The sequence below is a fragment of the Natator depressus genome, chromosome 17 (genome assembly GCF_965152275.1).
Source record: "Natator depressus isolate rNatDep1 chromosome 17, rNatDep2.hap1, whole genome shotgun sequence".
NCBI lineage: Eukaryota > Metazoa > Chordata > Testudines > Cheloniidae > Natator > Natator depressus.
Genome location: NC_134250.1, coordinates 475,596 through 502,287, shown reverse-complemented (window position 1 = coordinate 502,287; position 26,692 = coordinate 475,596). Strand labels below are relative to the sequence as shown.

Sequence of the window (26,692 nt, the reverse complement as noted above, 5' to 3'; positions counted from 1 at the left end):
CAACCTTAGCTTTAAAATATCCCAGCTTTAGACTAGAGCCCATTATATAGCTAGCTAATGAAGTCCAGTTATATATTAGTTATATATCTAACCAATGATCACACGGGGAAGGAGACTTCATCTTGCATGTGCTCTCCCACCTGCACCTGACTGTCTTGTCAGCGGTGGCATCTCCCTTGAAACCTGTGGCATCTTAACCAAGCTTCCTCACCTGGCTTGTACCCTGCTCGTAGCAAGAGGGACTGCCAGGGCCTTTACGCTGACTTACCTGTCTTTCCAGGGTCTGCTCAGCTTTTTCCTCTCTCTGAATCCCTAGGATGGAGCAGCAGCATCTGGGGAGGTGCTGCAGCACCAAGACTGGGGGAGGAACTCTGCTGTGAGCTGCTTCTCTAAAGAAGAGTTGAAACAAATCCTACAGGAGCGGAATGAACTCAAGACCAGTCTGTTCTTGGTGCAGGAGGAGCTGGCCTATTACCAACGGTGAGCATTGCAGCAGTCAGGGAGCTGGCATGCCCACAGCCCTGCATCAGACTGGAGGTTGTGGGGCATGGCGCTGACTGTAGGGAAGTCTCCACAGACAGCAAGCACCTCTAGGGATGTTGTAGGACCACAGAGCTTGGGAGAGGGCACCATCCAGCATACCTAGAGCAGCCTGATTACAGGGAAGGGGGAGCATGTTTCTGGGTGACCAGAACCACAGTCAGTTCAAAAAAGAACAAAACACCTTCTCCTGCTGCTGCAGGGGATCCTGTGGCTATGGTAAGCTGCATCTGCACCATCCAGATCTACTAAGATTCTGATCTGCAGCACTGGCATTTGAGTGCAGGGCTGCCTTGAGATGGTTGTAACCTTGGGCAACTAGACACAGGTCCCTGGGGGAGAGGAGGGATTGATCCTTCCCTTTTGTTTCACCCAGCGGGTTGGGCACCCTCGAGGTGGATTCACATGCCTCACCCCCCACCCATGGCAGGGGTGATTTGTGTGGCTGTAGATGGTCTAGGTTAAGGTCTCTGATTGGAGTCCTTACAACCTTGCCCTGCTGCCCCTCGCTCCCTGGAGATGGGGGATGTGCTAGTCTGTCTCATCTCACCCTGCCTTGTGATCTTTTTCTGCCTGGGCTGAGAGGCCTACAGTGTGATCTGTCTGGAATCTAATTCCTCTGTGCCAGGATTGAGGTCCTCTCAGGGGAGGGCGTCACTGTTTCTGTCTCTGCTGAAGACGGAGAGTCCTGGGGAGGTACCTCTACTTTTGGGATGTTCCTTGCCCGCTCCCAGGAGGCTGAGGAGCTGGGTGTCTCTTAGCCCTTCTGTGCACTGGCTGGTTTGTTTCCCCAGGGAGCTGCTGAATGACAACCGAATCCCAAGCTTCCTGCTGGATACCATGAAATCCACCATCAAAAAACAGCGGGGAAAAATCCGAGCCAAGATGTTGGGGACTGTGGAGGAGCCAGTGAGCAGGTGAGTCTGCAGCTGGTTGCAGGGGCCTGGGTGCTCGGGCTGGGGTAGCTCCTGCTCATTCCACAGCTGGATGGACACTGATGGCCATGGTACAACACCTCTCCTGCTGCTCAGAAGGAAGGAGAGAACTGCCTCTGCCTGGGGAGGGCCTCCAGTGCTGCCTCGTGTGCCAGCTGGGACTCAAGGAGGAGCATTGCTGCATAGCACAGGAGCCCCTGGTATCCCCATGCCTGGGCACCAGGGGACTCCTAATCACAGGGCACTCAGTACGTTTCATTGTCACCGGGTCATATGCAGCCTGCAGGGCTGTTAGACACCACTCATTGCTGCAGTGGAGTCTGGTGAAGGGGGTGTGAGGCTGGGGCAGATAGAAGTGCTGGGGAAGGACTGGCCAATGAGCAGGGTCCTGCCTGATGCTGTCAGAAGCTGTCCAGAGGGGTGCTATTGAAGATGGCAGCTGGGACGTTCCATGGAGGGTCTGCAGGATTCACAGGAGTAGCACCCACTCCTGCAAGTACATAGCGACTCAAGGTTACCTGTTGTAAACTGTACATAACTCGAGCTCCATGCCCTGCTCTGTGGGCTGCGTCCTCACCACCCCAGAATGGACTGGCCGGGGTACGTGTGGAATGCAGCTCAATGGTTTTTAAGCTGTCTTGAATAAAGATCTGAAATGGGCCTAGCTTTTCTACAGGGCTTTGATAACTGCTGTTCCCTTACCCTCTGCTTCAGGGGGATGACTCTTGACTTGGGGGAGAGATCCACAGAGGGGAAGGGAGGAGCTAACATAACTGCACATGATGGAAGGAAGCATCATAGTGCCCATGGGGACTAGACTCCCAGTGGGTGACCAGATCTTTGGGAGCAGAGACTTACCTACCCCCTTATCTGTGCCCTGGAACAAACGTTTGTCATGGAGCACTGGAACCTACATGTTAGGCCTCTGCGGCTGTGCAGGTGAAGGCCTTCTCTTCACTAGGGAGAAAGTGTGTTCTAGCTCCAGTTAACAGGTGAAAGCCTAGCAAAGACAAAGCAGCTCATAGTGCTCATTGAATTAAGAGGTCAAGGTCAACCCCTGGCTCCCCCATAGGCTTTAAATCAACATCTGCACTCCTGTGAAAACTACAAGCTGCCTCCTCTTTTGGTAGGATTTACCTCGTGTTCTTAATGCAAGTTAACACATTTTTCCTGCTGAAGACTCACCATGGGGTACTGTAGTGTGAGTGGGACTTTCCCTAATGCAAGTCTAGAGGGAGTCCCCTCGTGACTGAGTGCAGAGGGAGGGTTTGGCTCTGGCCAGGTCTCTGGCAAAGCAAGAAGGAAAGTTGTCCTGGCTGCATGCATACCCTTCCCCGCAGCCTGCTTAGCCACCCCTGTAGTGTTAGAATCTTATCCTTTAATAAATAGGGCAGCAGCAGCTACCTCCAGAGCCCTATGAGGGCAAACAATGGTCTAGGGTTAACACGGCTGCGTCCCTAACAGCTTCACCAGAGCAGCGGCTGAGCTATTGACCTGCCTTGACAAACCTAGTGTAGACTCCAAAGCCTGTGTTTTGGCTGAGTATGGCAGGCTGCTGGTTCCTAATCTCTGCAGCCTCTGGGATTTGGTTAGCCCCTAGCTCTGCCTGTGGCTAGAGCTGTTACTTTTTGAATGGGATTGTTACCCATCAAGTTAGCATACACAGCTGTCCCTACTGCTATGATCATTATCATGAGCGAGCCCTGGCCCGACCCTCCCATGAGCAGGGCTGCACGATGCAGTCTGTCCCTGCCTATGCTGACCATGAAGCTGTGCTCTGCAGTGTGTGAGCTAATCTTCCTCCTGCCAAGGCCTGGTCTTGGTGTCAGCAGCACCCCGTCTCACTTATCTCCACTAGCAAAGAGCCCTTCCCTCTCTGTTCTGTGGCTCTGCACTGTCATGGCCAGTGGGGGAAGGGGAGCCTTCTACCCCCTGTAGACTGAACTGAGACATCCTATTTAGGTGATAGATCTCAGGAACTGTCCAAGATTGAGGTATCATTAGAGGAGGTTTTGGAATAAATTGATAAATTAAACAGCAATAAGTCACCGGGACCAGATGGTATTCACCCAAGAGTTCTGAAGGAACTCAAATCTGAAATTGAAGAACTACTAACTGTAGTCTGTAACCTATCATTTAAATCCGCTTCTGTACCAGATGACTGGAGGATAGCTAATGTGATCCAAATTTTTAAAAAGGGCTCCAGAGGTGATTCCGGCAATTACAGGCCTGCAAGCCTGACTTCAGTACCGGGCAAACTGGTTGAAACTATAATAAAGAACAATATTGTCAGACATATAGATGAACAGAATTTGTTGAGGAAGAGTCAACATGGTTTTAGTAAAGGGAAGTCATGCCTCACCAATCTAGTAGAATTCTTTGAGGGGGTCAACAAGCATGTGGACCAAGGGGATCCAGTGGATATAGTGCACTTAGATTTTCAGAAAGCCTTTGACAATGTCCCTCACCAAAGGCTCTTAAGCAAAGTAAGCTGCCACAGGAAAAGAGGGAAGGTACACTCATGGATTGGTATCTGGCTAAAAGATAGGAAAGAAAGGGTAGGTATAAAATGGTCAGTTTTCAGAATGGAGAGAAGTAAATAGTGGTGTCCCCCAGGGGTCTGTTCTGGGACCAGTCTTATTCAACATATTCATAAATGATCTGGAAAAAGGGGTAAACAAAATTTGCAGATAATACAAAATTACTAAAGATAGTCAAGACCCAGGCAGACTGTGAAGAGCTACAAAAGGATCTTTCAAAACTGGGTGACTGGACAACAAAATGGCAGATTAAATTTAATGTTGTTAAATGCAAAGTAATGCACGTTAGAAAGCATAATCCCAACTATACATATAAAATGATGGGGTCTAAATTAGCTTTTACCACTCAAGAAAGAGATCTTCGAGTCACTGTGGATAGTTCTCTGAAAACATCCACTCAATGTGCAGTGACAGTCAAAAAGGCTAACAGAATGCTGGGAATAATTAAGAAGGGGATAGATAATAGGACAGAAAATATCATGTTGCCTCTGTATAAATCCGTGGTACGCCCACATCTTGCATACTGTGTGCAGATGTGGTCACCCCATCTCAGAAAAATATACTGGAATTGGAAGAGGGCAACGAAAATTATTAGGGGTATGGAACGGCTTCCGTATGAGGAGAGAGACTGGGACTTTTCAGCTTGGAAAAGAGATGGCTAAGGGGAGATATGATTGAGGTCTATAAAATCATGACTGGTGTAGAGAAAATAAATAAGGAAGTATTGTTTACTACTTCTCATAACATGAGAACTAGGGGTCACCAAATGAAACTAATAGGCAGCAGGTTTAAAACAAACAAAAGGAAGTATTTCTTCACACAATGCACAGTCAACTCGTGGAACTCCTTGCCAGATGTTGTGAAGGCCAAGACCATAACAGGGTTCAAAAAAGAACTAGATAAATTCATGGAGGACAGGTCCATGAATGGCTGTTAGCCAGGATGGGCAGGAATGGTGCCCTTAGCCTCTGTTTGCCAGAAGTTGGGAATGAGCAACGGGGATGGATCACTTGATTACCCATTCTGTTCATTCCTTCTGGGGCACCTGGCACTGGCTGCTGTTGGAAGACAGGATACTGGCCTAGATGGACCTTTGGTCTGATCCAGTAGGGCCACTCTTATGTTATCTTATGACTGTAAGGGCCTGGGGGCAGGACTTGTGGCTTGGGGTATTTACTAAGCACAGAGTTTTCCAAGTAACTAGGTGCTGACTCTGTGTTCCTCTCCCCAGCTCCCTGCAGCTGAGGTGGGTGAATAGGACCCCTTTGCCATTAGTGTCATTCCTGCTGTTAAATGCAGAAGAGCCCATTCCTGACCATGGGGAAATCCCAGCCTTGATTGAATCCTCTGCCTCATAGTTACATCCAGCAGGGTGGGGCTAGGCCAGCCCAAAGGATGAGCAGCTTTGGGTGATGATGAATGTGGAAGAGGAAGGCCCATCTATGAAGCTTGAGCATGTGAATTCTCAGTGTCCTATAGCCAAGCCTCCACCCTTCCCCTAACTGCTTCCAGGGTCTGCAGTGCCCTGTGTAGCTGGGCAGCCCTGCAAAGGGCTAAAGTGGACTCCTCTTTTCTCTGGGGATGCCTTGGTGTGGCTGATTAACGCCTCTTGAGGTCACCAGACTCCAGTTCATCTTGTTTAAAGCAGGTTTGGGTGATACACAATAGAATGAGTAGCAGAATAAGAGGTGCGTGGGGACAGTTGCATGAATGGATGTTGCAGTGTTCTGTCTGGCTGACTGGAAAAGCTCCCTTAATGCTTCTTCCCACTGTGTCCCTTTTGTGCCAGACACACACACTAGCAATCTCATCAATGGCTGTCTGCCATCTCGCACACTTTATGTGCTAGCTGGTGATTTCCAAGGGTTGGGAATCTGTTTGTTTGTCTGACGGTTTGCATTTTCTTGTTCTCTGCTTGCTAGCAGTAGGGAACATGGTGTCTTTTCCCTACACTCAGCACTGGCCTTTACCGTGCCTCGTTACTTTGTCTACTTCTGGAGAAGCCAGGTGGCCCATGTTAACTAGACAAATGCCTGTGAGCCATCTGTAGCCACGCTCCCAGTGTGCCATAGAGAGAACAGCAGGATTTTCAGAAGAGCCCAAAGGCATAAGTTTCATTGGCTTTCAGTGGGGCCTGAGTCAAAGTCCCACTGAAAAGCAAGGAGACTTAGCCTTTAAAGGTACCCCCATGCTGCAAGTGAAGGTGTGATTGTAACACAGATAGGCATCTTCCCCCGCCCCAGCTTTGATCTAGCTAACAGGTGTTAAAATAGTAGTGAAGATGTGATAGCGCAAGCTAGCAACCAGAGTACATACCCAGGCTCCTCACTGCACTTGTACTCTGGTGGTTAGTGAGTGCTGAAGCCAGTGCTGTCCCCTTTTCACTGCCAGGGTGAGCTGTGCCAGCCAGATGGAAGCAACACAGGTATGTCTACCCATGCTGCACTCACACCTTTGCTGTCAGTGTAGACCTCTGAAACAGTCACTGAGAGTGGGATTTTCAAGTGTGGATGCTGCTGAGAACCCCAACGGTGGTGCCCATCACTAGCCATCTGACAGTTATCCTTTCCTACTCCTACGGACCCCATGATGCTGTATTGGGCCCTGCTGGTTAGCAGCGTGAGGCCCGGTGCAGCTGAGCTGCTGACATTTTCAACACTGTGTGATTGAACCCTGCACAGAGCAGCACTCATTGTTGCAGACAGAGGCCCATTTACAGTATGGCACCCTGCAGAGCTGACTCCAGGGAAGCAGAATCGGTACCAACTATCATGCTGTCTGGAATGGTTCATGACTGAGAGCGCCTATATCAGGGCAGACACCCCAAACTGGTGGTGTGTTCTATAGTGCAATTTTACCAAGCCAGTAACAAATGTGAACTGCAAAAAGAAAAGGATTACTTGTGGCACCTTAGAGACTAACAAATTTATTTGAGCATAAGCTTTCGTGAGCTATAGCTCACTTCATCGGATGCACCGATGAACTGGATCACCTTAAAAGTCTTACTGTGGAGTCATAGACAGTCCCCTTACCCTCTCCAGTCTATCTTGCTATCCAGACAAACTGGACTTAGTGGTAAATGGTCACTTACACCAAAAGTCACACCATGTTTATGTTGCTTCCAATCCTGAGAGACCAGTCACTTACCAAGATCAACTGGTGCTCTTGATTCTATCCCAAAGACAACGCCTATAGCATTGTAATAAACTATCTAATAAACTATCTAAAGGCTTATTAACAAGAAAAAAGGAGAGTTATTTACAGGTTAAAACAAGCAAATTTATACATGCAAATGAGTTACCATCTAAATCCTAAGCATGACAGAGTTGTAGTGATCTCTTTTCAAAGTGTCTTTCCAGGCAGACCCAGGTGGCAGCCTCTGGGGATCTCTGGCTTCAGTTTAGATCTCTGGCCCTTCAGAGTTCAAACAGCCAAAAGATGGAATTTCTTTTTGTCAGGGATTTTTATTCCTGTCCTGCAGAGTTCAACAGGATGGGGAGAGTTTGTCTCCCCTTCATGGGTATGGGGGAACAATCAACAAAGTCTTTTATCCTCTGATGGTCCACCATGGTTTGTCTGGTATCTATGCTATGGGCCTTCTTTTGTTGGGCTGGAGATAACACCTTATGCGGCAAACTAGTATTTCACAGTTGCTAACGTTTCTCTCCTGACTGGGGGGGTTTACAGTTCCAGAGCAAACATTTTTAGTTATGGAATTAAATATTATCTTTATAACGGGCTATAGATACTATAAGTGAGATTAATACATGAAGCAACATACAAGCATTTCATAGAGTCTAAACTAAATACATTCTTATAAAACTAATCCCTATTTGGAGCACAACTAAATTATAGGTGACCTGATCTGGTCTCCAGTTATGAGGTTGTTGTCAGTCCTTAGCTTATGCCTGCAGCCTGGGCAAGAGCTGGCATCTCACCTGCTAGTGTAGCACTAACAATGGTGAGAAGTTTCTTCAGAGTTTCTCCAGCTCACCAAGGAAGGAGGTACTCTGGTGCTTTGCCTGCCATCACGGGGCAGTCCAGGTAGTGAGGGACTGGGCCTTGGAGTCACTTACTGTTCAGCTGGCTCAGCTAGTAGAAAGCTGGGGTGTGTGTGTGTGTGTGGAGTGGTTAGAAGAAAGTATTGGGGCCTGGGAGGACACGGGCTTCTGCTCTGGGGTGAGCCCTGAATAGGACCCCTTTGCCATTAGTGTCACAGCGATCATGGGAAAGCCCTTTTAGTCACCCTAGAGCCAAACTGCCCAGGTGCTGAAAATGTAAAGCTGTGCCTGTGGAGGAATGTGTGTGTTGTAGTCTGACCCAAAGTTGGGTGCGTATAATTGTAATGTGAGGATTAACAGGTTGTTGTCCCAAGATCAGGCCTAGTAATTATCATATAATTTGGGAACCCGATGTGCACAGGTGCAACACTCACACGATAGGAACGCTCTCTGTGTATTTACAAATATATAATTTATTAAAAATTTAGCAAAGTTATACACACACTTAAACTGAACAAGGCAGATAGAGATAATACAGAAAGTACATTTGGACAGCCATACTTACACCCTGGAATGTTAACCATTATCTTTCTCATCACCGTCATCGTCCTCATCTTCCCCCATGGCCATCATTCTGGCCCCTCCCAAGGTCTACCTCTCTCCAGCCCATCTGCTGCCCCTGGGATGTTACTTTTACAGTAGGTTATGCTCACGCTGTCACGTCCAATGCATATTCAATAGAGGTCCTTATTTGTATTTCCTCCCTTAAGGTGTCCTTTTTTTATAGGTTAGTATATGTATGATGTTACCCTATTAGCATACACGTCAATTTGCTGTCATGGCACGTTTGTGGTTGGAGGTTCTGTTCAGAATCTTCTGGATGCTGGTGTCAGTGATGTTCTGTGCTGGTGTCAGCTATGTTCTGTGGGTGGCTGGTGTCAGTATTCTGGACAAAATTCCCCCTCTTGCCTGCTACTTTCAGTTTCCTGTAACTTATGAGTTAGTGAAGTTTATCTATACCAAAGGTTATAGGGCTCAAGCCTCACACTATCTAGTAAAGCCAAATCTTATAGGATAAAAGCCTGTAGGTTCCTTGCATTACTACTAAATATAATAAAGCAGGATAACAAAGCAATGAATATAATACAGGTAAGCTGGCCCACTGGGCCTCAGTGTCTGGCTCATTTGCTTACATGTGTTTAAATATTTAAAAAATAAAAACATTGTGACCATGACTGTCATACATCTATACAGCAACGTGAACGCTGAAGAGTCTGAAAGTGCTTTGCTGTCGGAGGCACTCGGGAGATGAAGTTTTAACGTTTGCGAAGTGCTTTGCAGGTGAAGAGCACTGAGCGTAATTGTGCTGAATGTAAATTGTGATTCTGTATGAAATTTTGGAAAAGAATTTCCGTACCCACCACTAACATGCAGCCATTGCTGAGAGTGGAACAGTGGTGCTGCTGACTGTTCATTTTGAAAGATCACCTGGAGTAAGGAAAGAGCAGCTCCTGACTTTTCCCATCCCTGATGAACTTCTGTGGATTATTTGGGGTGGTAGAAGACGGAGTAGCTAGGAATCAGGGGAGAAAAATAATAAAGGGGAAAAAACATAGGCTTAATGGCAAGAAGAACGTCCCGGTCAATGAGAAGCATTGGGCTATGCCATGGTCCTCCAGGGGAGGCAGTGGAAGCTCTGTTGCTAGAGACCCTAGACCAGGGGTGGGCAAACTTTTTGGCCTGAGGGTCACATCTGGGTGCGAAATGGTATGGAGGGCCGGGTAGGGAAGGCTGTGCCCCCAAAACAGCCTGGCCCTGCCCCCATCCGCCCCCTCCCACTTCCTGCCCCCTGACTACCTCCCTCAGAACTCCCCACCCATCCAACCCCCCCTGCTCCTTGTCCCCTGACTACCCTGACCCCTAGCCACATCCGGGACCCTTGATCCATCCACCCCCCCCCCCATTTCTTGTCCCCTGACTGCCCCCTCCGGGGACCCCCGTCGCTGGACCCCACCCCCTATCCAACCACCCCTGCTCCTTGTCCCCTGACTGCCCCCGGGGACCTCCTGCCCCCTTACCATGCTGCTCAAAGCGGCAGGACAGGATTGTTGGAAAGCCTGGGAGGTGAGCAGGCGCAAGCAGCACTGCTCGTGTGGCTAGGGGGGAAGGGAGACAGCAGGGGAGGGGTCGGGGACTAGCCTCCCCGGCCGGGAGCTAAGGGGCCAGGCAGGACGGTCCCGCGGGCCGGATGTGGCCTGCAGGCCATAGTTTGCCCACCTCTGCCCTAGACTGTAGGAAACAATCCTGCCCTGGCTCCAAGAAATGGACTGGGTGGGACCCAGGATATCTTCTCTAGTTCTTTCAAATACTGTGACTGCAGTAGCTATTTAATAGTCACATAGCAGCCCAGCCCACCAGTTTAGGGCAGAAAATGAAGGAGAATCCTTGTCCAGCTGAACACGTGGGAGGGAGGAGGCAGAAGGTGATTGCTCTTTGGAACTTGGCCAGGATCCTGGATCACATCCAACACCTTTACTCTTGCAGAGTGCCCTGGGATCTGCACTGGGCACACGTGGTCAGGGCCTCAGTTCTGCACTGCATCCACAAGGCAATGTCCGATGCTGGACACACTGGGGGCTTTTCTAGGGAACAGCTTCCAGAAATCAAACCCTTCTGGAGCTGAATCTGGCTTAGGGTATCCTGTGAGCTGGGCAGGATTCCCATGATGATTTGTGTGATAGGGCTATTGCCCTCCTCTCCCGCATATGCGTATCATTTGTGGTTTGGGTAGAGGGATCTGGCATTCTCCTTTCTACTGATATGGTATGAAGCGTAAGTGAGCAGGTCAGAGGGTTTCTGACTTACCATTTCTCTTCTCTTTTGCACCCTAGTGATGAAGATGAGAGTGCAGATTGTGTGGACTCTCAGCCACGTGAATCCAAAATCAAGAGCTTGTAAGTTTGCATCCGATGTACTGATCTGGGGAGGTATCCGTATGGTTAGAGGAATAATTAGCCCTTAGGGCAGAGGTCCCTAAAGTGTGGGGTGTGTCCCCCCCAGGGACCTTCCAGGGGCACGGTGGGTCTGGGCCAGCCTCCAAAAGGGTGGGGAGGGAGTGCCACCCCCACCCTATCCCTGAGCTCTGCTATGGCCCCACCCCCAGCCATGTCCTGCACCTGGCCCCATCCCCAGCCTCGGCATGGCTCCACACCCAGCTGGGGGCCTGGCTGCAGCTCTGCTCCTTCCCCTAGCCTCGGCCCCTGCAGTGGCTCTGTTCCTGCCCTGGACCAGGGCGTGGGGCCAGGAGCAGAGCTACATCCGACTGCCGGCCCCCACAGAAGCCCAGCTGCGGCTCCGATCCTGCCCCAGCCTCACCCCCTGGCTGCGGCTCAGTTCTTGGCTTTGCTCCTGGCCCCAGACCCATCCCCATCTGTGGCCCCAATCTCAGCCCCTTTCCCCTCCCCACCCCCCTTCCGCTCAGACCCATGGCCCCCAGGCTGGGGGAGGGGGAGCGGAGAGGGCGGGTACAGCCCTCAAAAATTTGGGGACCACTGCCTTAGGGCATTATAAATGACTACAGTACCTGTGAGGCTTTATCTGTTGAGAACAGTGTGCTGAGCACTGTACGAGGAGGTGCAATCCCTGCCCCGAAGAGTTGGCACCTTCGTACGGAGGAGCCAGTGGCTTGCGCACAAACAGTTAATCAGGGGCTGGTGTGTGTATCAAGTGCTCTGAGAGGCCTGCTCCAGGCTTGCTATTCTGATTCTCAAGCCCTAGTGTGATTTGCTGCCTCCTCCAGGGTCAGTGACAGTCACAAGACAGCCCTAGCCTATATCATACAGGTTCTGGAGTGCTAGGCAGTGCTTAAAGTATGTGTGTTGGGGGGGGGGGGGGCGGGGGTGTCACAGACCTGGCAAAATATAAAAAAAAATTAAATCTAGCTGAGGGACACACTTAAGCACCGTCCTAGCAAAGCTGCTGCTCCCAGATTATGACAGGCCCCTCGCTTTTTTTGGACGTTACGTACTGGCCCCAGGTGTTCACGGATGAACCTGTCCCTGGTGCTGCCAGGTGTCTCCAATGGACAGTGGTTCTGGCAGCAGCTCTGGGGATGTCGCTCTCTCTTGTGGGAAGTTCACTGCCCCTGCTCATCTACTCTCTTTCTGCTTTTCCTGCAGTTTTGGTCTGTGGTATCACAGCAGCAGCAAAGACCCCCCCAACCCAGGCTGCTCAGGAGTGTGGGAAATCATTGACTCACAGGATGTGCATTTTGAGCAGGAGGAAGAGAACAAACCCACACATGGCTCCCCTGACAAAGTGGTGTCCCCTCCCTGACCTCAATTGAGCAGGATGCCAGCCTATGGCACATCAGCAGCACCTGCCCCTCCCAGCCCTTCTCTCAGAGACAATTTCATGGGAGGCTCGGTAGCCTCAGTTCCATTAGAAACGTTGGTCCCCCATTGCAGCAGTCAGCCCTGGAGATGCAGCTGCACAAGACGCAGTGAAAGCCTGATGTGTGTAGGGTTAGACAGCTCTGCCCCCAGCCAGTGCCCACACCTCATTTGTTTTCGCAGTTCAGATGCCCCAGTCAATGCCCAGGCCCCATTCACACTTGCAGCTTGGCCCCATCAAATGCCTGTAGCCCATCCATGCTCGTGGCTCAGCCCCCATCGAATGCCTGTGCCCCGTCGGCGCTTGCGGCTCAGCCTCTGTTGAATGTCCACTCCCCATCTGCTTGTGGCTTGGCTGCCCCACCCAGTGCCTGCTTTGCACCTGTGCTCATGCCCCAGCTGCCTCAGCCAATGCCCATACTGTCTCTGTGCTCGTGGCTCAGCCACCGCAGCCGATGCTTGGCCATGCTCTCTCTTGGCTGCCCCACCTAAAGTCTGCGCCTTATCTGGCTGGGCAGCTGGGGTGAAAGCACAATCACCCATGCTCCACCAGTGCTCATGCCTTGGCCACTGCAGCCAGCACTTATGCTCACACCCCAGCTGGGCTGCCCTAGCCAGCACCTGCATCTGCAGCCAGGCTGCACTTGCAGCTCAGCTCCCTCATTGCTGGCTGCTGCTCTCAGGCAGGCACTAATTTTTCTACCATAAATGTACCCAGACTATGGCTCGGTAGATGTATTTGCTTCATGATCTCACGGCAGGACACTGCAATGCACTGACCCCAGAGAAAAAGTGCAATAGAGCCTCTGGTCAGGGCTTTTCTGTGTTTCACTAGGAACATGTAACAGTGACTAGTGCATGGTACTGGTAAGTGCTAAGGAAATGGAGGTGTTTTAGTCTCTGGGAGTTTCTCTATTATTGGGGTGATGGGGAGCTCTCTTGGATATATTACTGTCTGGCTTTAGAATTGAGATCAGCACCAGAAATAAATCCTTTGAGTGTTGCTCAAAGCACCTGGCATGGCCTGTGCTTTCTTCTTGCTCATGTAGGGACTCCCAGCTTGACTGGACTGGCAGTGTCCAGAGGGAGGCCCATCCCTCGGGAGACTGAAAACCATACTGCACACAGCACAAAGAAATCTCCAATAAAGAACAGTCCTCTCCTGGCTGAAGACGTAGCCCAGGCAGGAGTTAATGGTTTTGCCATCTCTACTCTCCATGGTCTTGAGCCTACCGCACTGCTCTATGCTCCTGTTTCCTTGGGAACTCTGTCAGGGATCAATTTTGGAGGCTGCAGGAGTCCAGCCAGCACTGCTTTACCTGGTCACCACTTCTGGGGCACAGCAGAGCCCCCAGACCATGTTCCAGCTCCCAGCCACCATTCTGGGATAGAGCTGGTTTTGGGTGGTTTGGATTTGTTGTTCCCTCGGCTCCTGCTCTGTAAGGAGGTAAAAGTCTAGGCCAGCGCCTGGAAGTGCCCTGCCCTCCCTCCTCCCCTTGTAGCTAGGAGTCTCCCCATGGACTGAATGAACCTCCTGACCCCCTCTAGGTCTCCGTGCAGGGAAAAGGTGTTTCCTGTGAAAATGCTGACAAAATGAGCCTGTGAGACAGCAGGATGGGCGAATGCCGGAAATGCTCCGGTCCCTGCTCTGTGCTTTCCGCAAACTGGCTCCTGCCCAGTTAAAAGGGCAGAATTGGCGCGTGCTCTGTTCTGGCAGCTCTTCGTCTTGCCAAGGATTGCAGTCCCCAGTAGGCCCCACAGGGCATTGGAGCCTGGCAACACTACTGATATTCATGTGGTGCTCCAGGCCCGGTGCCAGGTGGAGGAAGGGCAGGGGGAGGGAGGCATGAAGTGAGAGAGGTGGGGTCTGACGTTGAGTGGGGGGTGGGTGGGATGTGAGGAGATGGGGGTAGAGGACATGATACTCGGTGGAGTGGACGGGGGCAGGCTGAGATGATGTTTGGGGGTGGAGGATGGAGGGTGGGGAGCTTGGCTTTGTCCCTCTGATTGCTCCTGTGGCAACTATTAGGCTTTGCCAGCAGCAGGTAACTTTCCTCAACATGATGCTGGCTCTAGGGGCTCCCCTGTTTCTACTGCTGCAGTGAGCGGTGGGATATAGCATTTGCCCTGCCCCCACTTCCCTTCCCACCCCTTCTGGCTCCTTGGATGTGAGGGATTTTTTCGCCTCCTGCATTTCCTCAGGAAAAAGCAAGGAGGAAATTTGAGGCCAAAGAGAGGGTGAGGCAGAAACTGAGAGGAAGACAGACAGACAGAGCCAACCGACGGACAAGAAAGCTGCATACAGCCCATGCCTTGGCTTGGAAGCCCCTTGTGGCCAGCATCACCCTGTACCAGACCCAGATGGCACAGCTGCTGTTGTTACTCTTTTGTCTCCATTTCTGGCCATGGATTGGGAGCTCTGCTCAAGAGCTGGACCCTAATGGGAGGAATGTGTGCAAGGCTACCAGGTAGGTGTCCAATACCTTTCTTTACCCACCTTCCCCTTTTGCTCCATACCCATCTCAGAGCTCCCTTCCCACAACAGGGCAAGAAGAAGTAATTCTGCAGCAGAGATTAATTCACTGTCATCTTTTGACTACCATACTCAATAGAATAAGCTCCCTGAGCTGGAACTATATGGCCCAGGGATAAATGTGGCAGCACAGAGATCTCTGTGAGAGAGTGTAACCACACAAGGAAAATATTCTTGTTTAGTAGCACAGAGATAGCTGTGTGTGCGGAGACGGGATCACATAGAGACGTGTGTTTGTTGAATGACACAGTGATAGCTGTTGGCGGGGGGGAGAGAGAGGGATCAGACAGGCAGAGTAGTATGCATTTAATAGCACAGTTGTATATTTGTTGGTGTGTGATAGGGATGAGGCAGGCAGAGGTGTGGGTTTGTTTAATAACACAGGGATAGCTGTGTGTGTGTGTGTGTGTGAGAGAGAGAGAGAGGGATCACACAGGCACATGCCTGTTTAATAACAGGGGTAGCTCTGTGTGAGAGGGATCACACAAGCAGAGACGTGTTTGTTTAATAACACAGGGATAGCTCTCTGTGTGTGTGTGTGGGGGGGGGATCACATGGGCAGAGTAGTGTGTATTTAATAGCACAGTTGTAAATCTGTTGGTGTGCGAGAGGGATGAGACAGGCAGAGGTGTGGGTTTGTTTAATAGCACAGAGAGAGCTGAATGTGTGGGTAGGTTTAGTTTTTAGTGTTATATCTCAGGTGGTGTCAATATACTTAGTGCTCCATGGAGAGAGTGAGACAGTCCCTGTCCCAAGGAGTTCACGGCGCAAGATCAGGGTGAGAAGGAGAACCCCATGTGTGAGCTGCGCATCCGCAAACTCTGTCTCAACATTTGTGTTGGGGAAAGTGGTGACAGACTCACCCGGGCAGCCAAAGTGCTGGAGCAGCTCACAGGCCAGACTCCTGTCTTCTCAAAGGCTCGATATACTGTCAGATCCTTTGGAATCAGGAGAAATGAAAAGATTGCTGTTCACTGCACGGTTCATGGGGCCAAAGCAGAGGAGATTCTGGAGAAAGGCTTGAAGGTGCAAGAATATGAGTTGAGGAAAAACAACCTTTCAGACACTGGGAACTTTGGCTTTGGAATCCAGGAGCACATTGATCCGGGAATTAAATATGATCCCAGCATTGGCATCTATGGCCTGGACTTCTATGTGGTTCTGGGCAGGCCAGGCTTCAGCATTGCTGACAAGAAACGCAAAACTGGCTCCATTGGAGCCAAGCACAGAATTGGGAAGGAGGAGGCCATGCTTTGGTTCCGGCAGAAGTACAATGGGATCATCCTTCCTGGCAAATGAGCAGTTCCAGTTACCAAAAATGCTAATAAAATTTTCTAACGTTTAAAAAAAAGTAGACAGCAATTAAAGCCCAGAGAGCACCAGGCCACCATGTGGTAAGAAGGCAGAGTACTGCCATGGTTTTTACAGAGTTTTAAACTGTAACTACATAAAACTAACCTTATGGTATCACAGTATTCATGAGTCTCTGGAACTGAGGCAAATCCGGCTCCCTAACACCACTCTCTGTTACATGCTATGAGTTAGATATTATCCATCAAACAAAAAGGGCCTAGAACTGCCTGATTTCTTTGCCTGGGATTGCTCTGTCTTGTGAACTCAGTAGGAGGCTCCCTGCAGAAGCCTCCTGTAGACCCTGTCTTCTGGTCTTGGTACCCTCTTTCTCAACCATCGTGGCATTATCTAGTAGAGTCTTTTATTACTTGGTGGCTGCTGGCTGCTATGCATCTGGCTGCTACCAGCAGGTGAAAGAATCTAAAGACTTGCATGACTCCTATAAAAATAAGCTGTAAACACTGGGTGTCTCCTTAAACACGGGGAGACAGCACTGGTAGAACCAGTCAAGACAGCCTTAGTACTGCAGCCTGCTCATGACTTCCTGCCGTTCCTCTGGTGTCCTTCCCAGGGCAATGCTTCCAAAGGCATGCCCATCCTTCAGCATGTTCCAGGCTGAACCTTGGGAGAGGTGCTTCTGGCTGATCCTTAGTTCCTCCTAGATTATATGGGCTTTAATGCAAACATAAGAGCGTTATCTCCACCCCAGTATATTGCCCCTTTCATGAGCCCTTGCTGCCCAACACCCTGCTCCTATGCTAACAGATCTCTCCCTTCCCCAGCCTCTCTGCAGGTCTGGTATGCTGCCCAGGTTGGAAACAGGAAGGCAGGGAATGCACAGCTGGTGAGTCATCAGTGGCTTTACATCTCATGCCTTTGTCATTTTGACCAGCCGTTTCAGGCTGTTTGGTGTGTGTATTTCCTGAATCTCAGTTCTTTGTTGCTCAGAATCCAACGACATTTTGGGAAACTGCTTCTTCCCTAGAGGCTAAAGGGTGTTAATTTCAGGTGCAGAATATTCTGCTGGGACATGATGCAAACCAAGGCAAGGGTTGCAGAGCTATAAGGCCTCTCGTGAAGTGCAGCTTTGTGCCTTATCGCATCTGTCCAGCTGCACTCCAGAGTTAATGTAGGCTGAAGCAGGAGGGGGGCACTCAGAGCACCAGCCATGCTGGTGGGAGAGCTTCTCCCCCAAGCTGGGGAGAAGTGGTGGGAAGCTCTCGTTTGCTCTTCACAGGAAAGGGGAGCCATGCTGCTTTCCGCCCCCATCCCATTAACACTTGCTCAGATGAATCTCTCCTCAGGATTTGCTACAGAGCCCACCGCCCCAATATCTAAGTGCTGCATGAGCTGTTCACTCCATAGGATGTGAGGCAGCCATTTCTCCTCAAAAAGCCTCCCAGAAGCCATCACCTGTAGGTCATTTCTAGCCTCAGTCTCAACTTCCTGGCTGAAGGCCAGGGCTGGGGCCAGTTGGAGCAGAGTGTGTCCCAGGCACCATAGGGCTTGGAGCAGAATCCCCAACCTCTCTCTGGAGCCCACACATGAGGGCACATGGGGGGTGCTGATTGGGAACTGGAGTCACTGACAGGCTAGGTCACTGGTCCAAATCCACAGGGACGAGGACCTGGAGGCCAAAGGGCCTTGGCCCCTGGCAGCTCCGGAGAAGCTGCTGGTGCCCAGCCTATCTGCACTTCCTCTCCCTGGCCACGTGCCTGCCAGCGGCCTTGTGCTGGGGGAGCCTGGCTCCTGATTAGCTTGTCCTGCTGTTGACAGCGTGGTGTGAAGGGGAGGATGCTTGCAAGATGGATGAGGTGTGTGTGAGACCCGGGATCTGCCTCTGCAAACCTGGCTTCTTTGGAGCCAACTGCAACTCCCGTGAGTATGGGCATGGAGGGGCTGGTAAAGAGGGGGCAGGGCAGACTCTCACCCTTAGACATACAGAGAATCCCCTGTGATCTCAGAGACTCCATCTGTGACACGGCGCTCACTGCACCCATCAGGACGTTGGCTGGGTCCCAGGAGGTGAGCTCAGGCCAGAGGTCCCAGCATGATGGCACATGGTCACAGTTAAGTGCTCCAAGTGCCCAGCAGCCCCTTGGCCCATCCATGAGCACAAGCAGCTACATCCACATGTTACAGCATAGCAGAGACAGTGTTTGGGGCATGCTGTTCTGATGTCTCCTCCCAGTTGGGTGTGGGGTGTCTCTTTGGTAGTCCCCGCTCCTTAGTCTCCCTACTGCATAGGACCTACAAGGGCCTATGAGCCTGTGCCCTTCCATGGCTTACACCACCCCATAGGGAAAGAACACCGAACCCATTGCCAGATTGCTCTCCTCCCTGTGGCACAGAGACTCCTATACTCCTGCATGTTGTGATCTGGTATCTGTCTTGTTCCCTTTGTAGGCTGCCCTGACCAGTACTGGGGCTCGGACTGCAAGAAGAGCTGTTCATGCCATCCCAATGGGAAGTGTGATCCTGTAAGCGGCCAGTGCACTTGCAATGCCAACCGCTGGGGAGTACTCTGCCAGTTCCCATGCCAGTGTGGACCTCATGGCCACTGCAACACCCTCACTGGAGCCTGCCAGTGTGAGCCAGGCTGGTGGGCACCGAACTGCAAGAAGCAGTGTCTGTGCAGGCTGGCCAGCTCCCACTGTGACCCTGTCACAGGGCAGTGCATCTGCGCCCAGGGCTGGTGGGGTAGGAGATGCAGCTTCAGATGCACCTGCCACCTCTCACCCTGTGCCCAAGACTCAGGCAGGTGTGAGTGCAGGGCTGGGTTTTGGGGGCCATTGTGCCAACATCATTGTGACTGCCTGCATGGGAACTGCAACCCTCTTGATGGGCATTGCAGCTGCAACCCTGGCTATCAGGGCAGGAGCTGTGGGGATCCTTGTCCTGCCGGTTATTACGGATCTCAGTGCAGATACAGGTAAGAGGAATATCACTCTGCGTGCTTGTGATAAGGTATAGTGCCCAAAGGTGACTGCATGAGTCTGGGGCTGCCTAGGGAGTACCAATGCCCAGAAGCCCGTGTTCCCTGCTGGGTATGCAGGAGTTTAGGACCAGACTGGATGGCGTTCAGGGAGTGGGCAGCTGATGCTTGTTAGACTGTAGGGCGGAGCTCTTTCATATAAAGGGACTGAGAGGAAAGGGGCAGCGAGGATTTGGATTGGCTGCCCTATTCATACTCTGGGAGAGGCGTGGGGAGATATCATTTTGTGAGCTCATCTCCTGGCTGCTGATGGAGAGCCTTTCCTGAGCCAGTGGCCAGGGAGGTCTGGCTGTGATCAGCTGAGGAATGGGGCACGACTGTCCCCCATGGGAAAGTCTTGTAGACTTCAGTAGAAAACTGTAGATAGCTCTTCTGTAGGCTGATTCAGGGCCTACAGGGAGGATCTCTCTTTCTCCATTGCATTCAATAGGTTTTTTAGAGTAATAGCTACAAAACCCTGTTAAATTCCAATAAGATCTCATGAGATGTCATCATTCCTGTTAAACTCTGTAGCATGTTTCCACAGGGGTAACTGCCTCCATTGTCACTTAGACACAGCAGGGACTATATCACAGCTGTACAGAGGGAAACCTCTGAGGAATGCCACCAGTGGACACCTGTCTCAGAGAAGGGGGCTGATGCCTCTGCCATACTGCTGTGTGTGGAAGCACTGTGGATGGGGTATGGGAGGGCTGTGCAGGCTGTCAGTGACCTGAGCTCTTTTGGGAGCAGATTGCTTTGTTCCCAGGGCTGTTGCTGGTGGGAGCATGCTCTGTTTGGTCTTGGCTGTGGAGCAGAGAGTACAGTTCTCTTCTCCCTATTTCTCTGCCCTATTTATTTTGGTTTGGGATGTGGGGCCGCTGTTCCCCCAGCTCTGATGCTGATTGTTCCTTACACCTCTGACTGTGCAGCTGTGGGCACTGCAAGCAGAACCAGCCCTGCTCTCCTGTGGATGGGTTCTGCCTGGCATGTGACTCTGGCTGGAATGGTACCCTCTGTAAGAAGCTGTGCATGCCTGGATACCATGGGGAGAACTGTGCACAGATGTGTCCCAGCTGCCGACAAGGGGAGGCCTGTCATCCAGAGACAGGGGCTTGCTTGAATTGTGACCCTGGCAAGACAGGACCCAGGTATGGACCCCTCTTTTTCTGTGTGATGTTTGCCCTGTGGAGCTCAACTCTATGTTGTAGCAGACATCCTCTGTCCTCAGGTTTCCTTGAGCGTAAAGTAGAAAATATTTGTTTGAAAGCTTCATTCACAGTACGGAAGCTTAGACACTGTGTGATGATTATCCATGGATAGACGGACAGCTGTCAGACAGCTGAGCTAGGGATTCTGGTTGGAGATTACCCAGCATGCAGTTCAGTGGCACAGCCTCCCTTCTCGCCAAATGTGTGCAGAGCAAGGCCGTGTTCAGATACACTAGGAGGTCTTTCTGTGTGCTGTCTGCAGAAATCCTGGCGTCAGGTGTAATACCAGAGAACAATGAAAATAAACAGCAACCAGTCTCTATTCAATATTTGTCTTGTTGAGGTCAAAAAGAGCCCTGAGGTCAGAGACACCCAGTGCATCCCCAGCAGGACTCTACAACACAATGAGCCGTATATATTTACAGGCTTGTCTATGGTTCCCTTTCCTGTAGTATCTTCAGTATCTGAGCCTCCTACTCCATGAGTTAGGGAAGATTATCCCTATTTTGCAGATGGGGAACTGAAGCACAGAAGGGGTAAGTGTCTTTCCCGCAGTCACGCATGGAGTCTGTCAAAACCAGGAACAGAACCCAGAACTCCTGGGTCACACTTTAGTGCCCTAACCACCAGATCACCATTCCCATCCTCAAGTAAGATTAGCAACAAGTCAGGGCCCTGTGGCACAACATTAATATCAGTGCAAATGCAAAGCAGGCTCTGCACTGTGACAGAGCTGCTAACCCTCAAACTAAGCTATAGCCCCTCTGCATTGCCAGCCTCTCTCCCATGAGCCAGCAGCCAGATTCTCCCCTCTCTCTGCAGCTGTGAAGCATCCTGCCCTGCTGGAACATTTGGAGATGGATGCAGGTTCACCTGTCCAGACTGTGTTAATGGGAGCTGTGATCCAGTGTCTGGGGAGTGTATCTGCCAGGCTGGCTATTGGGGCACCAGGTAAAAGCGAGGGGAGCTGCAGTGGGCAGAGGATGGGATGTTTCCAAACGAGCATTTTCCATTTCTTTCTGTCTCTCCCCTCAGCTGCAATGAGACCTGCCCAGAGGGTTTTTTTGGAGCGAACTGTTCTTCCCCCTGCCGATGTCCAAGGGGCCCCTGCCACCCACACTCTGGGGACTGTGTGCTCAGTAAGTGATATCCTGCACTGTACCTTTTCATTCATTCCCTATTAATCAGATCTTCTCCTTCCCAGAGCAGAGAATTGGTTCCTTCTCTCCCAATATAAAACCACACAAGACACCAAAAGGTTGCTGTGGAAGCCAAGGTGCCCTCTGGACTCGGGCTGGTTCCCAGCAAAGATGCTTTGTACACAGTGTCATGCAGTACCTCTACTGCCAAACAGCACGAGCCTCCAGGAAACTCTCTTCCCTCTTCTCCTCCATCTCTGTAGATCAGGGAAATGAGCTCTTTCCTATCTCATTTCTGTGGCTTTGGTTTCCTTGTTATAATCCCTCCGCACTGCCCAAGCCTGTTTAGCTGAGTGCAGCTATCATGCCAGATTCAAGTACCACAACAGTTTGGATTGGGATTCAAAATTAGTCCAAAAACCAGAGCCCACGTTGTTTGAAGCTCATTGTGCCTCACAAGCCCTTAATCTTGCTCTGGGCCTTTGATATTTCTGTCCCTGTGTCTTTGTTCCCATCCTGTAGCACAGGGTGATATTTTCATCCATAACATTCATCAGGAGTATGTCAGAGTGTAACTAAAATGATTAACTGTGTTTAGAGTTAAGGTGTTTCTCTGAGTCTGTCACATGAAATTACAGCAGAGAAATGGATCCAGCCTTGATTGTAAAGTCACTTGTTTGTGGGTAGATGAAGAATTGCTTGGTTTGTAACAGTTGATTGAAGGACATAATTGCACTATGGAGAAGCACTCTCACTCGGTTTATCATCCCCGTGTGGACCCAGGTTCTAAAAAATGTGGAAATGCATCTGAATAAAATACTGCAGGGGAAAGTTTGAAATTGAATAGGAGATTTAGGAAGGGTGATTCTGACCACATTGGTTAGTGCCAGTCAGAGGACTTTCACTTTCATCTGAAGCATCTGGCACTGGCCTCTTCTGAAGGCAAACAACTGGAATAGATGGCCCAAAAGGTCTGATCTTTGAAAGCAAGTCCTTATGTTCCTGAATGTGCCACAGTAAGTCAAAGACTCTTTAGCATAGAAAATGTGTCTGGAGTAGAGTCCACTTGACTTTAATGTACAGATACATTCTTGGTTGGGAATGGTGAGATCAGCACCTCATCTTGCTTATGGCTTTGCTAACTGGGCTGTGCCTGGTGGAAATACACTCTTGTGTAATGTGGTATCATCAGTGTTATGCTGAAAGAGTGTACGGGAGCAAAGAGCACTGAGAAAATCTTAGCCTGTCCTGAGCTCCTGCCTCTTCCTGGGTGAGGAGTGGGAACCCTGGGGCTCACTCAGAGAGACTGTCGCTCTGCAGATACCAAAAGATGTGCTGGTTCTGTGAGCTGGGTGCTGGGTCTGGGCTGAGTTCCCCAACTGTCCTTATGATATGGAGCGGTATGAATGGGACGAGATTTGGACAGGACTGGATCTGTTTAGTACATTCTGAGACCACTGAGGCAGGTCCCCAGATCTGAGATCCTTCCTCCAGGATGGCTTTCCCAGTGCTCTGAACTTGCCAGCCAAGTAAGAATTTCACCTTGTTCTACACTGTTTCTCCATGCAGGATCAAAGCACCAGGGAGCCCTGATAGCTGGCATTCTCATCCCATTACTCCTCCTATTATTCTGTGTCACCTGCTGTTGCTGTTGCTGTGGAACCAGCAAGTTGGATGCCAGAGACAGGTATTACTAAAACATGTCAGGTGCTGTAGAAATGTAGCTGCAAAGAGAAGAGCCACCTGCTGTGGGCCATTGCTTCTGAACGGCCCTAGAAGCAAGAGGACCTTTTCTGGCCAATTAAAATTAGCCTCAAGGCAAATAAAGAGTCCTTAGCATCTTCACTGGGTTCTGTTGCCTGACAGGGAATTACTTCAAAATTTTATGTTACTTCATTTTACTTATTTGACTCATGTAGCTCTGTATACAGGATAAATCAGCCCATGAGTCAAACTGCATTAGCGGATAGGTTGCAGGACTTGGTCAGAAATGGGGCTGCCACATGTGCAGGCTTCTCCCAAACTGATTCCAACTCCATTTCCCAGCAAGACAGGAGTGAGCTTTGTTTAATTGGAAAGCCAGTCATCTCTGCCACACATCTCTGTTCTTTCTTTCCAAGAACGACTGTTGCTGATGGTGATGCGGTCTCCAGAATGAAACATCACATGCAAGGGGTGCTGGCAAATCTCAGCTCCACGTTACCTTGCCTCTCACTGAGTGGCTACAGACTCCCCCGAGTCACAGGTAAGATCAGGATTATTAGCACGGATCCCTGATTGATGCACTCTTTATTATGCCCTGCTTTGTCTGTGTCTTTAGAGTTCCTGAAGGTAGGAACTGTATCTCCTTACATTCATACTGTAATTGCAAACGAGCAAGCTGTGCCAGCCAGTTACCAGGTGACTGCCCCATGGAACATGCAGTCTAGGGCATCCCTGGTACAGTACAGACTAGAACACGTAGACCAGCATGTGGTCCTGAGAGCTGGATTGCTTCTTCCTCATAGTCTTGCTTCCCTTCCAGTCTCACACCATGACACAGAGATTCCCTTCAATCCCAGCTTCATTGAACCGCCTTCGGCTGCCTGGGCCTCAGACAGCTCCTTCTCCTCCTCCTTTGACACTGACGATGAGGGCCCAGCTTACTGTGTCCCTGCCAGAGAAGGTAACGCTGCCCAGTTGCTTCACCATCTCCTTAGGACTCATTTTCAACTCTCCTTCCCTGTTTCCTTTGCTCTGTGGGGGCGAAAGTCATCCCTGTGCAGAGGGCCCAGTGGGACAGAGGCCCTTTGCTTAGGGTGAATTTCATTCCATGTGTACTTGTGGGGAGGGATTTGCAAAGGACTTGTGTTACACACAGGCACCAATTATTTTTAGTTCCTTATTTTCCTTTCCATACAGGGAGGCTGAGCTCTGTTTCTGGCCTTCCGATCAGTTTAGTGTGAAATAGAAATATGCTATGGTATGTGCCAGAGCTACATGTCCTCAGAAAACTGCTGATTTCACAACTCCCTCCCTCAAATAAGTTCAGAGCTCATTGCAGCTGTTTGTGCTTCCATAGCTGCCGCAGTTAAGACAGCTCCCACCCTGGGCTCCCTGTGGCATCAGTGCATAAAACCTAACTCAGTACCTTACCCCACCATCCACTCTCATAAATCTAGAATCAAGTCTGGGAGTAAAGAAGGCAGTGCAAACCCAAATGGTGCCAGTTCTAGATACTCTAGTCCCTAGAAGCCCCCAGTCATGGCGAAGAGGATAAAGGCCACATGCTCTAACCTTGAGCCCTGAGCTAAGGAGAAGCCTGTCGGTATGCTGGTGACGTAGTTCTTGGAAGCCTCTGTAGCCAAGGGAGAAGCAGCCTAACCCCCCTTCCCTTCCTTATTCTCCAGATGTTCCTGCAGTGGCAGGCTTTGAGCCTCAGGAAGGCAGCTCCAAGTGTCATGGATTTCCTGGTGCATCAGCATTTAACTCTGAGGACGTCTCGCAGCCTTTCACCATCCCCCGCACATCCAGCATCGCCAGAGCCAAGAGGCCCTCGGTGTCCTTTGCAGAAGGAACTAAATTTGGCCCTCAGTGTCAAAGAGGCTCCATGGAGACACCAAATACCACTCGGAAGCCCAAAGCCCCCTGGGGTCTCACCAAAGTTCCCTCTCACCAGCACCATGCTGACCCAGAGGAACGGCCCCAGCAGGGTGGGTTGCCAGGTGACTGTTACGAAAACCCAGAGCCCATCTCCGAGGCTGAGGATAGCCACCAGCCCTCCCCCAGGGGTACCTCAGGAGGCCACAGGATGCCAGTGTCAAGTGGCAGACATGTAGCCCAGAGAGTCGAGGCCCTTGAGGCAGCTTTGCATCCAAACACTTTGGATGTTAGAGGGAAGGAGCAGAATGTCACAACCATTTACGTGACTGTGGGGACAGCAGGGAAATCCTCCAAGTCCAATGAGAGTGCCGATGGAAGCAGAGAGGGGACAGTTCAGGCTGTACTGAAACGTTTGGGTAGTTTCCAGAGAGTAAAAAGGGCTTTCAGGGAGGAGCCCGTGGTGAGGAAAAGTACTGAGAGCATCCAGAAACCTCCCCGCAGGGCCCTGAGCCCAGAGAGGGACTCCAGAGACATGTTCTCCCAGCCATCCCCTCCACACAAGGAGAGCTCCAAGACAACAGATCTGGAGCCCTGTGAGTCACCTGAGCTCCTCACACATAGACACCAGATAGATGTTCCTGTTAAGCGAGAACCTCTCATCCACACATCTCCTATATTTAAAAGACTAGTGGCTCAGGAAGGAGAAGATGAGGTCACAGGGGACCCCAAGAAGAGTGAAAGTCTTGAAGAGGCCAGAAGCCTAGAAACAAATGAACAAGCTGTTGTTGAGGAGGAGCCCAAATACGAAAATGTGTCTCCAAATCGCTGTCCTTCAGACAAGTCTCCTGCCACCTCCCCTGACTATGAGGCCAACACTTGAAAACCCACCCAGGACCTAAATCCTGCCTCTGTTTCAGAACTGTGACAGTCATCACAATGGAGCTGTGGCCAGAGTGGGCAGTGCACCTTGCAGGGCAGGCCACGAGCTGTTGAAGAGTGCTAGGTCTGCAACATGTCTGGTATTAGAGGGAACCCAGAATTTCACCTCCCAGACATGTCATGTGAACTAGATTATTGTCTAGCGTTACCATTAAATCTCTGTGTGACCCACAGGGTCAGGTTCTGCATTGCATGTTAATGTTCAAATGAGGCAACTTGCTTTGAGTAGCAGTGTTACCTAATGGAGCCACAGAGATGCCCTCCTGAGTTCCATATTAGTCTTGCCATGAATCATTACCAAGGAGGGACTGTGCTGCGGGCAAGTCAGTTCAGGCACCTCCAATACAAGTAGATTAGTTAGAAGAAGTGATTGTACCTGATGGCATGTTTATTTGATGACTGTGCTTTTAGCTTGCTGGGCTGACCAACCCAGGGATCTTAGGAAAATACCATCCATGTGAGGTTCAGGAGTCTGAATTACAGCAGAATAACACAGACAGCCAATGCATATGAGGTGTCACGCTCCTTGACAGGTTACCTCTCCTTCGAGACAG

General features: G+C 50.5%; 3 protein-coding genes across 3 annotated transcripts in view; all 3 read left to right on the top strand.

Moving 5' to 3' along the window:
* RILP (Rab interacting lysosomal protein) overlaps positions 1 to 14,742 on the top strand; it is a 20,150-nt gene extending 5,408 nt beyond the window's left edge. Inside the window, exons 5-9 of the mRNA XM_074974837.1 lie at positions 317 to 480; positions 1,335 to 1,457; positions 10,908 to 10,970; positions 12,195 to 13,854; positions 14,610 to 14,742. Coding sequence (XP_074830938.1) covers positions 317 to 480; positions 1,335 to 1,457; positions 10,908 to 10,970; positions 12,195 to 12,351 — 507 coding nt within the window. The 3' untranslated portion in view covers positions 12,352 to 13,854; positions 14,610 to 14,742. The remainder of the gene's footprint in view (positions 1 to 316; positions 481 to 1,334; positions 1,458 to 10,907; positions 10,971 to 12,194; positions 13,855 to 14,609) is intronic.
* SCARF1 (scavenger receptor class F member 1) lies at positions 14,690 to 26,692 on the top strand. Its single transcript, XM_074974836.1, has 11 exons — positions 14,690 to 14,875; positions 17,076 to 17,137; positions 18,070 to 18,171; positions 18,700 to 19,225; positions 20,200 to 20,418; positions 21,301 to 21,429; positions 21,514 to 21,617; positions 23,187 to 23,304; positions 23,738 to 23,862; positions 24,142 to 24,282; positions 25,007 to 26,692. Exons 1-11 carry the CDS (start codon positions 14,769 to 14,771, stop codon positions 26,077 to 26,079), a joined length of 2,706 nt encoding a protein of 901 aa, XP_074830937.1. The 5' UTR covers positions 14,690 to 14,768; the 3' UTR covers positions 26,080 to 26,692.
* LOC142000454 (large ribosomal subunit protein uL5-like) lies at positions 15,286 to 16,254 on the top strand. Its single transcript, XM_074974750.1, has 2 exons — positions 15,286 to 15,306; positions 15,697 to 16,254. Exons 1-2 carry the CDS (start codon positions 15,286 to 15,288, stop codon positions 16,237 to 16,239), a joined length of 564 nt encoding a protein of 187 aa, XP_074830851.1. The 3' UTR covers positions 16,240 to 16,254.

What these genes read in the sequence shown, in the direction of transcription:
- SCARF1 (XM_074974836.1), top strand. Translation starts at nt 14,769, where the DNA reads ATGGCACAGCTGCTGTTGTTACTCTTTTGTCTCCATTTCTGGCCATGG. An exon ending in TGGAGCCAACTGCAACTCCC is followed by an intron (nt 18,172 to 18,699) that starts GTGAGTATGGGC and finishes TTCCCTTTGTAG; the next exon opens with GCTGCCCTGACCAGTACTGG. An exon ending in CAGACTCCCCCGAGTCACAG is followed by an intron (nt 23,863 to 24,141) that starts GTAAGATCAGGA and finishes CTTCCCTTCCAG; the next exon opens with TCTCACACCATGACACAGAG.
- LOC142000454 (XM_074974750.1), top strand. Translation starts at nt 15,286, where the DNA reads ATGAGGCAGGCAGAGGTGTGG. An exon ending in TGAGGCAGGCAGAGGTGTGG is followed by an intron (nt 15,307 to 15,696) that starts GTTTGTTTAATA and finishes CCCTGTCCCAAG; the next exon opens with GAGTTCACGGCGCAAGATCA.